At 38.7% G+C, this 12,258-nt stretch overlaps 1 protein-coding gene across 1 annotated transcript in view; it reads left to right on the forward strand.

Annotated features, from left to right (window-relative positions):
* The first annotated feature begins 12,059 nt into the window (after positions 1 to 12,059).
* Positions 12,060 to 12,258, forward strand: part of RNF2 (ring finger protein 2) — a 4,825-nt gene continuing 4,626 nt past the window's right edge. Inside the window, exon 1 of the mRNA XM_009884364.1 lies at positions 12,060 to 12,146. Within this exon, the coding sequence (XP_009882666.1) occupies positions 12,060 to 12,146 (87 nt within the window). The remainder of the gene's footprint in view (positions 12,147 to 12,258) is intronic.

Here is a 12,258-nt window from a genome sequence, read left to right on the forward strand (position 1 = left end):
ATGAATTGTTGGTGAAGGTCTTTGGCAAATTTTTGGTCAAGTGCTTGTCTGATTTATTGGCCCACATGAGGAGTGAAAAGGTACTGTTCCTGTAACAGTTTTGTTTTCACACTTGGCAGAAGGTGTTACTGTTGTATCATATTTTAGTACTCACTTTGGACAAGGTATAGATGGTGTGAAAGGGTAAGTACCAGGATCTTTTAGCTTTAATGATTAAAATAATCTTACTACCTGTTGCATTAGAACAGTGGGCAATGTTTGATTTTTTTTTTTTTTTTTTTTTGGTACCCCAAACTGAAAAGTTTTCTACTTAATCCCTCTGAGAAAAAAAACCAATCAAAGCTTTTTAGTGTAGGAATATCCTGGTGTTGGAATGTGAGTTTCCACATTTATAGGTATGACAGCTAGAGGAACATGGGTGAATTCTGGACTACCTGGAGGCAACTAACATGGGAGAGAGCTCTCTGTAAATGTGATAATTTTGTGTACTCCATTTTTTGTAGCTTAGGAGATGTCTGGGAGGGTATGATACAGAACTGTAAATATGAAGTTGAATATAAGGACTGAGGTTATTGACCTCAGTGAAAAGGCCACTGATGGGGCAGGGAGTATAGAACTCATTAGAATAAACTTGAATTTGAGCATCAGCTACATAGGAGCAATGTACATGGACATATAGTGCTTAGATGCTATTATCCTTTAATACAATAAAAATACAGAGAAGCACCAACTTAAAATCACATACTTCTGTCATTCCAAAAGTATGTGACTGTTCTTAAAACACTGTGATAAAACAGCCTTGAGTATGACCAAAAGTTTAATTTGATACTTTTTTCCTGATAACGCTCTTGACACCTAAAACAGGAGGATTATCTCTCTTTGGTCACTGCTGTTAGCGTTAGATTCATTGAATTCTTCTGTAAGTATACATGTGTATAGCAGATGGTTTGTATGAGGTCATAGCACAAATGTTTGTCAAGTCCAGGATGAGCAGCTTGACAGCCGGATTGGAAATGCTGCCGCACTCCGTGGATCAGTTCATTTCAGGTCCAGTAAAAGGTGAATGGCAATTAACTGGAAGCTCCCACATCTTAAGGCACCAGGCAAAACCACTTTCTTCCTTAGGAGAATAATTACAGTGAAGAAACTGTAAAAGACCATGTGCTAGCAAGCCAGTGTGTTTCAGAAATGTCAGTATTATTTCCACACACCCCCCCCGTCAGATGTTGTCTGTCCCATAGCCTACTGGATGTTTTATAATCAGCATCAGGTGGTGGTGTTACTTGTGTTTCAAGGAAGGATATCTTTTTATGATCAAGAAAAATGCCTATTAAGTTTATGGGGCAGGTTGTAGGAAAATGTGAGCTTGGGACTAGTTATCAGGAAAACTAAAAACTCAGAACTAGTGTGACTGAGAGGGACAGTCACGTTGGGAAAACATCTGTAGTGTTACTGACTGTCGAGGCTGTTAAACTGTGCTACTGCCTCAGATTTCTCTGCATTCCTTGGTTTTATTGGCTGCTCAGGGACATTTTTGAGTCTGTGGTCTTGAATTAATTATACAACCTCCCCCCCCCCAGCTGGTAGTGCCCTCAGGTTGTCTCTTTTTGCTAACTGCTCTTTGTGGACTGACAAACTTTGAATCTATCAGTTTAACCATCTGAAGATGCACAGCTCTATAATACTTGCTTTGGGAATAAATGCCACTTCCCTAATTTTTGTGTGCTTCCAGTGCTGAGTGCCATAAAGTAACTTTTCTTGTAGTCGAGTCTCTTCTAGATGAAAAACTTTATTATTGAAAGTAATTGGATAAGAGGAAAAAGCGTGGATTTTTCTAATGTGACCTTTACACTGGAGTTCAATGAGCTTCACATTTTGAGAAATCTAGACTCAATTTTAAGTGGCAAATGAGAGAATCTGACAAACTGTCTTAAAGATTATGGGCTTTCAAGCAGCCTGTAGAAATGCATGCTTACAAATTCTAATATGCATTCTAGTGACACAATACTACAAAGAAAAGGAGAATATGTTATTTTTTTTTCATACAGAACAGGCTGGATTTATATTTTAAATGTAGAATTTGGCACAACCTTGAATGTGGGGAAAATCTGGCGCTCATGTATGTACAAATAATTATTGTATTAGTAACTTCTTCATTGTGCCAGCTGATCATTTATCTAATGTCCACTGGGAGTTGGATGTATGCATCTGAAGGTAAAATTTGGGTTTCATTTTAATAGTAGTTTTCTGGGTTTATTATAGTTAAATTGTTTTCTTAGCCATGATGGGGCTATGTTGATATAATTGATCAAACATTTGAATGGTAATCTCTTTATTTACTTCTGTAAATAAAGTAGGAAAATAGCATGGCAAGGAACAAGATGCAAACATTGTTAAAATGGGGTTGTCAGGATGGTTATCACACTGTGTCTATTTCTCAGTGTGCGTCACACTATCTTTCAAGTGTAACTGAAATTGGAGTGACTTAAAGTAGTGAAAAGGTAGACCTGCTTTAAGTTGTTTCATCACATCAAACATTGACCGTAATGTGCACTGCAGTCAGATTGCTTGCATTAATATCCAGCCATTCTTTATTTTCATTCTTTTTTACTCAGGTTTAGTTTCTGTTTATTTTATTCAGCTCAAATAAAGATTTCCAGGTTTGCTCTTTAAGAGTGAAATACAGAACCCCTTAAAAACAGATTTGGGAAGGAAGTGAGACCAAGGAGAGAGGACACTTAAATATGAGTGCCTCCTGGCTTCCCTAAGGTACGGGTTATAATGTCAGCCTGCAAGCAGTCAGAAATGTGTTTTTTGTACCATTATTCAGTTGTCCAGGGAAGCGTATAAGGGCAGCAGTTGAATCTGCAGTGGAGGAAGATGGGAGTTTCTCTCTGGCCTGACATGATCTTTACTATTGCAGTAGATGTGGAGAGAGGTGGAAGAGCAGAGGCCTCCTACAGTGCTCTGGAGGCTTTGTGTGATTGCAGGGAGACATACGGGTAACAGTGCCGTTCCTTGTGGTGTTTGGGAACGTATTGGGGAAGGACTGTACTGGCATGGGGGATGAGTGTTTTGCTGCATGGAGGTGGTAGGTAGGGTTGTAATGACATGGGTGTTTTTAAACATGCACTAGCAAAGTCCTGTTCAGGATCCAAGAATGATGCTCTGGTAAGAATTGGATTCCTTTCTTATTTCCCAGCAGCACTGTTGCCTGTGGAGTTACTGGTGTGCTGGCTGTCTCTCTTTCATGAAGCATACAACAATGAGCTGTAGCTATGTCTCTTCTTCCTGGGTTTTTCTTAATTTATTCTTTCTACCCCACAAATAGAGTGCAAGGATGTGTTTATTTGCAAGCTGATACATCCTAAGGGTGGAAAGCATGGTGTAAATACTCATTATTTGTTATCAGATTTGACTTCTGGAGCATGTAATTGCTATTTGAAGTTTCAGTTTCATTGTTTGTATTAATTTGGCATCTTTAATAGACTTTTAATTGGCTTTCATTGTGCTTTGCAGATGATAGACTTCTAGTTAATGTGTACAAAAGTGTTTTAAACACTGGCTTCATCTAAGTGTTGTTAACCACTCTTTTAAATGTAGTAGGAATTTACAAAGGAGCTCACTTAAGTTACTAGAGAGTATTAACAGATAAAGTGTTTGGTGATAATTTTGAAAGTAGCCCATGAATGTACTTTTAGGCTTTCTGTGATAGTAGCTGAAATTATTCACTTGATAGCATTCATTTTGTAATCTATATCTGATCCTCATGAATTTGCAGATTGACTACTAATGTGTCACCATTTACAGCTCTATTCTGACAGCTACAAATGTTAAATTTGGGCAGATACCTTCAGCTCTCAAGAGGCCTGCTTTTCAGTAGATGGTCAAAACCCAAGGCATTTTTTGCTTGCTGTTGACCATTTTAAATATATGTACAGGAGAAAGAAACTATATTATCAGAAAACATTTGTATGGTGGTTTGGGGCTTATTTGTTAATTTTCCAGTTTAGACAAAAATACCTAGCTGCAAATTTTACTGATGATTCCACAAGTTCTCAGAAGGTAATTAAGGAAAGTATTATTTTTCTTAAATATGTGTTTTTATCATGTGTTTATGGAGGAAACTCCCATCTTAAGCAGACTCGCTGGATGTTTTTTATAACATACTAGGCATCTGAAGGCCCATTCCCTTGTTGCTGTTTACACACAGTTCAAACAAATAGATTCTACTTTATGCGAAGCTAGTGGTCACTGTACTCCCAAAAAGCCTTCTGATGTTTCTTGTGGGTAAGGAGGATGTTCATATAATCATATTCAGCCACATAGATTGTAAAAGGTGTGTGTATGCAAGTGTGGAGCAGGAGAAGGTCCCGTTCGGGTTTCTTCTGCTTTTTATTATGACAATGCTTTATTGGCTGATGAGTGTTAGTTGCCATTGGCTTTTCTTGGCTGTGTCACTTCCTATACAGCAAAAGTAAGTATAAATGTCTCTCATAGTGAGATAACCCCATAATTAGATTAATTTGAGTTGGAAGAGACCTCCAGAGATCATCTAATACAACCTTCTGCTAAAAGCAGGGCCAATTAGATCAGGTTTGTTCATGACCGTGTCCAGTCAGGTTTCACTGTCTTGACGAGTGGAGATGCCACCACTGCTCTGAAGTGACCTTTTATTAGTGAGCCTTTTGTTGTGGCTTTATGCTTTCAGTATAGTGTTACTTTTCCCTATGAATTTTACTGCTTGGCACTTAACATTTTATTCTGTCTGTCTGTATGCCTTTTGTCACGGCAAATACTTTCTCATTTTGTTTTCGGTAGCTTATGTAATTGGTGCTTTATGTTTGACTCATGGTATGAGTTCAAAGCACTAGCTCCTAAAGATTTTGAATGGTGTTTTAATGACTGTAAGAGATTATGATGGATACCAAATCATATCTTATCTCGTAGATGTCTTCAAGACTGGCAACTTGAACCTTGCACATTGGAGGTGAGCTGCACTACAGAGGTGCTGTGTTTTGATTGCAATTCTGAACATGAATTGATGAGCTTGAATTGGTTGTTAGCATAGACCAGGACTGATTGTGTCAAGAGAAGATGACTGTACACATGGCTAATATAATATCGAATTTGCAAATACAAAAAAGTAAAAAACCTTCCCAGTAAGAGACTTTATGACATTGAACTTGGTATCTGGAGGACAAGTACTGATAGCTGAATGAACTAAAAACACTTTAGTAAGACATTCCTCTCTTGAGCTTATCCCCTTTTGAGATCAGTGTATATTTATAGTGAGTGCAGTATAAATGTAGCGAGAGACAGTTTGGAAAAGTGGTGACAATATGAGTAAACAAGCAGAAGAGGAAGGAGGGGCACAGACAAATGCAGTGACATACTTGTTCAGGATCATCAAGCAGTTAATTTCAGAGCTGGGAATGAAATGAGCTCCAGGCCAGAACATGATTCAGCTGTCTCCCAGGGATTTTGAAATCCAGAGATGAAAAACGTTTCAGAAAAGAGTGAATACTAAAAGTACTAGATTGTAATCTAGTACTGGTTGTCCTAGATTACAACTGGAGGTAAAGGGATCTGAGCTGCCAGTGAACTGCAGTGAAGGTTAATTCCTTCAAATAGTGTCTTTCCAGAATTTATTTTTTTTTAAATCAAGCTCTTAGACAGAAAGTAAAAGCAGAAGAAACTTAAATTTCAGAATGCTTTAAGTGAATACATTGAAATGAACGATTGAATTGAATACTTTATCAAAGCATGCAATTTATCCCTAATACTAGTTACAGTATCAGAGAGAGTAAAACCTAGAACTCTAATCCTGTTAAGCTTCCAAAGTAACTGCACTATGATACCTGTTTTTTAAAAAAAGTAATCCTTTGGAAAAAAAAAAAAAGAATCATTAAGGTGCTGTTGAACTTGGCATACCAAACTGAGGTCTAACTCTCTAACTGTGTAAAGTCTATATATTTTAATTTTTAAAAGACTGATACTTAGCCCCCCCCAAAGTGTTTCTCATGAAAGTATCAGAGATCAGTACACTGTTTTGAGTTAAATAGCAGCTGGTATGGTTATGGCCATACCTGAGCTGGGTTTGTGAGTTATCTCTTCCAGCTGCTTGGTACTGTTCCACCCTTTCTCTGATCTCAAGGTGTGCTGACACAACCATGTGTGTGCAGTTGCTCTTTAGCATTTGCCTAGGCTAAAATAGGCACTGTGAAGAGTTTCGGAGAATAATTCAGGTTGTGAGGGATCTCTGATGGCATCCGGTAGAAAGTCCTCCGCTCCCTGGTTAAAGCAGGACCACTATCAAGGTGAGTTCAAAGCTAGACCTAACAAAATACTAAATTTTCACAAATAACCAATTTTGAGAAATGAAACTAGTCTAAGGGTGGTAAACATCTGAAAAGGTAAAGTAGGGAAGAGCAGAGGCAGTGGCATGCTGCTGCTGAGCTCTTCCTTTGACAGCCTTGTAACTGGAACTGCCTGTCTGCCTGCAGCTCTGAGTGGTCTGAAGTGTACATTTGCTTGTTGGATTTTATTTTTGCTGGACAGTTTCAGGAATGGGATACCCGAATGCCTGACCTACTGTGACTCATGACTGTATTTTAGCAAATATTTAAGTGTATTTCGGTCTAAGAGCTTGTTAAAGTGAATGTGGTGTGTGACAAGCGCGGATGTTGCTGTGCTCAAGATTTTTCTGAGGATGTTGGAAGGACTCTCGGGCATAAATTCCCCGGTCAGTAAGAAGGCAGGAGATCAGAAGGTCTTTTCTGATGGGGTCTTTCATACTGTTATTTTTCCTATATTTGTCTGCCTGTTTTCCAGCACTTCAGGAACAAGACTTACATTGTTGTTGTTTTTAAACCCCAGCCATTTGTCTTCAAATTTCCTTTGGAAAATAGTCTACAGATGGATGAGCACAAAAAGCAAGATTGCATAAGCCCTGTTTTCCAAGGAAATCAGGCTTAAATAGCAAGTCTTTCGAATGAAGTGATGCATTGCTTTTTGTGAAGCCAGCAGGCTCATCTCCTGGCTCTAGTTGGGGAGCTGTTCAATTTGTGGATAAAGTTTGGCTATTTAAAAATCAATGAAAACTTTCTGAAACCTGTTAAGAACAGCACAGGTAGGTTTTGTTTTCTTTCATTTTTAATATTCTGGCAATGTGGAGAACTGAGAAACATTCTGGGTACAAAGAAATAAAAATTTACACATTATGTAATCTTTAGCGGTCTCCTCATTTCATGTTCCGGTTTTCTTCTATAAAAGACACGAAGCAACAAGGCAAGTTTTATGACTAAATACTAAATGTTAGCTTGTTTCCCTTTTTCCAGGTGCTGTTTGGAGCTGGGGAGTGACAAGGAGTAAAACCTGAAGAGATTCATAGCATTTCTGGTTCTCAGATTTGTATTGTGTTCTTTTGGTTATATCAGTCAGCTCTTGCTTTGGCAGTGACAGACGTGCATACTCTGTAACTACAAAGTTTGTGCTTAAGAGTTTTCCTGTGCTTGAAGATTGAGCCAGTCTGAAGGATTGCAGGTGGCCTTATAATATTGGTTAGGGTTTGTTTTTTTTTTAATGACTGACAAGAGTGACCCTTTGGCTTTGGCATAAATCAAACAACTAATACTTGTTAGTGGCTCTGAGAATTTGACCTGCCTACAGGAATGTGGCTTCTCCCGTTCATAACGCCCTGTTGTCATGTGACTGGTTGTTTTCCTCTTACATCCAGAGGTTATAGGTAAGTCATAAAGGTAAAAAATGATAAGAAGTATAAAGTTGTGATGTGTTAGAAGTTGTTTCAAGAACTTGATGAAAAAAGGCTCACAGAGGGTATCTGATTTCACATTGTTCCCGATACTAAAACCTGCGACCTGTGAAGTAGAGATCTTGTAGTCTTCGTTTATAAAGTAGAAAAGATCTGAAATGTTGAATAGCTGAAAAGTTAAGTAGATGTTATTGTGATGAAATCTGCTTCATATTGTCAGTTGGAAAAATGAACATGAGAAAATTTTTATGTAAGACTTTAAAAAAAAAAATACGCTGAAAGGGATGCAGAGGAATAGTGAACTATGTCAGTGAAGATCCAACTTAAGAATGTGAGTGGAATAAATTTCAAGACTGAAGAATAAATGTGAAATTTTATATTTATTCTGTATCTTCTCTCCCCTTGCCAGTAGTAGTTAAGAAAAAGTCTGTTGTTCTTTCTGTCTAGAAACTTTCCACTTCATATTTTTAACTCTGAACAAAGTGTCAACAACAGGAAAAAAACCCTTTCTTTGGCTCATCAAAGACTTTTCCTAATTTTATAGCTTTAGAAAGGATCAGCTGTCTGGCTGTACCATTCAGGATTTCTTTTAGCAGATGCCTGCTTCAAACCTAGTAGCAGTGGACTGTCCTAAAAGAAAACTGAACTAAGGAGTAATTGCTGTATTATTGCTGCAGGCTGTGAATGTCTTCGCACTGTCAGAACGACTAGAAAAAGCCCTTCTATCAGATTCACCTTTGTGCTAGGCGAGGAGAGCTGAAGATGGTCTGTCCGCAGCAATTCATCTCTACAGCCAGCACAGGAACAGAGAGTGTGGTGGAGTCCAGTCCAGTATTGGCTTGCTCGTTAGGGTTTTTTTTACTGGAGACAAACAGATTAAATGACACCTGAAAATGAACTAAGCAGTGCTGTTCGGGATCTGCTTTGAAAACAGCTGCCTCTAAAGAGTACTTGCTTACTTAAAACAGATGTCATTATAGTTGCCTAACTATTTGCTGTTAAACCAGAGAGCAAGGAGCCAGTGCAATCTCCTCCTGATTGGTTGTAAAGCTTGACTTGAGAGTCCCAAGCAAATGGAGAGGATCAGTCACTGATGAGAACGTCTAAAGAGATGGTTTACTGGTTATGATTTTTAGACTGCTAGTTGATACTTGGTGGCTATTACAGGGTCAGTGCAATTTTAGGTCACAATGCCTCTCCTGATTGTGAAGTTTGATCTTTGATACTGGTGCCAACTGTTGATGTTGTTGTCTTAGATTTCAGCAGTGTGAAGAAACGTAATCCAATCTGATGTCCAACAATGTCATAAGGAAGATAAGTCAAGCCTCATTCACATGCCTTTTTCAGGCCCAGTATAGATCTGGAAATTGTAGGAGAACAGGGAAAAAGCTAAGGAGGCTTATTTATTGATCAACAAGCAGATTAAAAACTCCATGCAGTTTAATATAATTTTTTTGTTGTTGTTGCTGTTTTTTTTGGGGTGAGAGGGGTGTCGGGGGGGGCTCAGCATGCTTGAATTGACCATGTTTCCACTGTTCCTCAGATTTCAACTTCATACATACTAGAGGCAGAGGAGGTGTGTGCTAGTGATAAAGTAGACTATGTGGAACTCTTTAGCTTTCAGCTAGCTTTAAGACCAGTGTTTTTCCTCTTCAAGTTTGAAAGTGCTATCACTGCAGACCTTAGGGTGAGAATGAAGCGCTCCGATTAGAAGCCTTTAGAATAAAGCTCGTCAATTATTTATCATGACACTTGTACCGTGTCTTCTGCAGTGTAGCCTTGGGCTTGTAGGCAAGGTTGCAATATAAATGATAGTGTTAATACACTTGTTCTCCAGATTGATAGGTTTGCTGGCAGTCTGGCAGGCAGAGAGCTGCTGTTCTGTGTTAGCAAGCGTAAGCATGAAAATTTAGACAAGGTATTACTTGTGCACGCAATGATCTCTTTACTATGGGGCCACTTAGATGAGCTCTTTACTGTGATGGAACTGTACAGTGTTGGGAGCAGGCTTTTCTGTTAAGAGAGACTGGATTTACCGGGGTTTAGTTGTCTTAATCTGCTGCAGTCTGACTGTATGCTTCAGCAGATTTTGGGAAGAGTGTAAATTATTAGCAGCTTCACAAATTTCTCACAGGAGTTGAAATGATAGTTACATTAAATGCGTCAGCTTTAAAAGCACTGAAGAGTAGTATCCAGTGCAGACAAAGAATAATAATGTTGGGCCTCTGTTAGAACAACCAACTGGCAACAACACATACCAAAAATCTTTAGCCCTAAGGACTTGACTTCCTGTATGCCTGGAATTACCTTAAATAATAGCAGAAATTAGAACACAGAGAAATACTGTTTCCTTTCTTTGCTACTAGTATACTTTTCAACATTGCTTCTTTGCTGAGATGTGTTACTTAATACCATCATTCAGTTCATGCCTCTGAATAATTTAAAATACCCAGAATCCTGACAAGACAGTCCAATGCTTGGCCAGACTGGCTGACAGTGTGCAGTTGAGTTGTGGTAGCTGGTCACTTTTAATGACCCTGACTGAACATCTTACTTTTCTGATCCACACAGAGGAACATGTCTCTTGCGACAAGTAAACTGTATTTTTAGGGCACAATATTTGTATATTAAAAATTGGAGTTGATGGTCTGTCATCTCCTAATTATTTCTTTTGATGCCTCTTCAGACCCTTATTACTTATTAGACATAACATTGGATGTGGCTACTTTATGTCAGGCTTTTTTTCCCCCTTCTTTTTTCATAAGGTGAGAAAACTCTGATTTCTGTGCCTGGATAAAAGCAGATACAATAATCTTTGCTGCACTGCTTCTCTGACTTTTCCCTCAACAATTAATTAAAGCTTATAAGGTAACCTTGTTCTCCAGAGAGGTTGACCCTTCTTATATAGAACTTGATGAACTGGAAACTGGATTATAATGTACCTGGTAGATGCCAATAGAATCTGCATTTGGCTGCTGATTTGAAGGGTCTGGAAATACAAACGTAGATTTTAAAAAAAGTCATAAAAGAAAGGAAGAAAGCATTTCTGCTTTTTCCACCTAGTAGAAATGTCTGTAATGGCAATCTTGCCTCTTAGATGGTTACATTTATTTTTTTTAAAACATATCACACAGTCTGGAATAAGTTTTCCTGCTTCGAGGGTGGCATTTTTGGAGAGATGGGGAGGATTGCCCTCTCTCCCCCAGTGTGAAAATATTTTCTGTTCAGAACTGTCATTTTCTTCCGTCTTTTTCACCAGAGTTTCTTTCACATGTCTGCAGTGACCATGTGTAGTAGTTTTGCCTCATCTCATACAGTAATCCCAAAATTTTGATGGGAAAGCATTATGGTTTCTCTGCATGGTCTCTTTTTTAATGTTGTTTGTTTTGTGTGTGTGTATATTTGTTTTTTATTAATGAAAAGGTGATGTGTGCCTTTGGCTGTAAGTAAATTCTGCAGCAGTGGTTGTGGAGTGTATCAGCCTTCTGAGTGCAGTTATTTTTAGAAAAAAAAAAAGGAATGCCTGTCTACTCCTACTGATAGAAAAAATGAGCAAAGCCCTGATAACGTGTGTATGATTTGTGTTTCTGAAACTTAAAAACTGCTGACTCCACCCCCCCAAAACGTAATTGCAGATCAGGTGCACATCCACTGAAACCCAGCAGGACTACACAGGAAAACTGGACGTCTTGATTGAAATTACGCAGTGACTAGGTTTTACTTGATCTTTCGGTATTCTCTAAACTTCTAATTGGAAATCCTTAGTGTGTATTTTCAGGAGGAAAAAGAAAGGCATTATATTGTGCTTCCAGTGAACACGTTTAGCTAGTTTTCTGTGTAAGTGTACAATTTTGACCTTCCACTCGGTTAGGAAGTAGACCCTACTTGAGCCATATGCGTATTTGTAAGTGGATGTTTTCTGAATGTTTTCCACATCAGGTGTCATTTGCAGCTTTTGGACCACACTGCCAAAATTTTATGGCCTTCAGTTGTATGTCACTTTTGTTTAACAACCTTAGTTGATCTTTGCAAAGTGTTCATGGCTCACTGACTCCCTCAATTTCTCTGGAGTGGTACAGAGCGTGGAATTATCTGTGTGTAACACAGTGGTGCCTGGTACTTGGATGAACAAGTGTTGCCCCTGTACTTTTGTTTTGTTGGCACAGAGGCCGCTGTGTCTGTATGGACCCGGGGATTGCAGGCACTTGCCAGAAAAGCCTGCTCGGGAGAGGGAGCTGGCTCCTGTACGTGAGCATGCAACTTGTTTCTCTTTTTCTTCCCAGCCATGTCTCAAGCTGTGCAGACGAATGGGACACAACCTTTAAGCAAAACATGGGAGCTCAGTTTGTACGAATTACAAAGGACGCCTCAGGTAATATGTTCTGAAGAGCTGTCCTTTATGGCAAGGCTTTTTTTTATACTTTTTAGAACTTGAAGCTTGATGTTTAAGATTTTCTTTCTCCTTTTTGAGTGTTAACGCTCTT

The sequence above is a fragment of the Charadrius vociferus genome, unplaced genomic scaffold, assembly GCF_000708025.1.
Source record: "Charadrius vociferus isolate BGI_N301 unplaced genomic scaffold, ASM70802v2 scaffold220, whole genome shotgun sequence".
Classification (NCBI taxonomy): Eukaryota; Metazoa; Chordata; class Aves; order Charadriiformes; family Charadriidae; genus Charadrius; species Charadrius vociferus.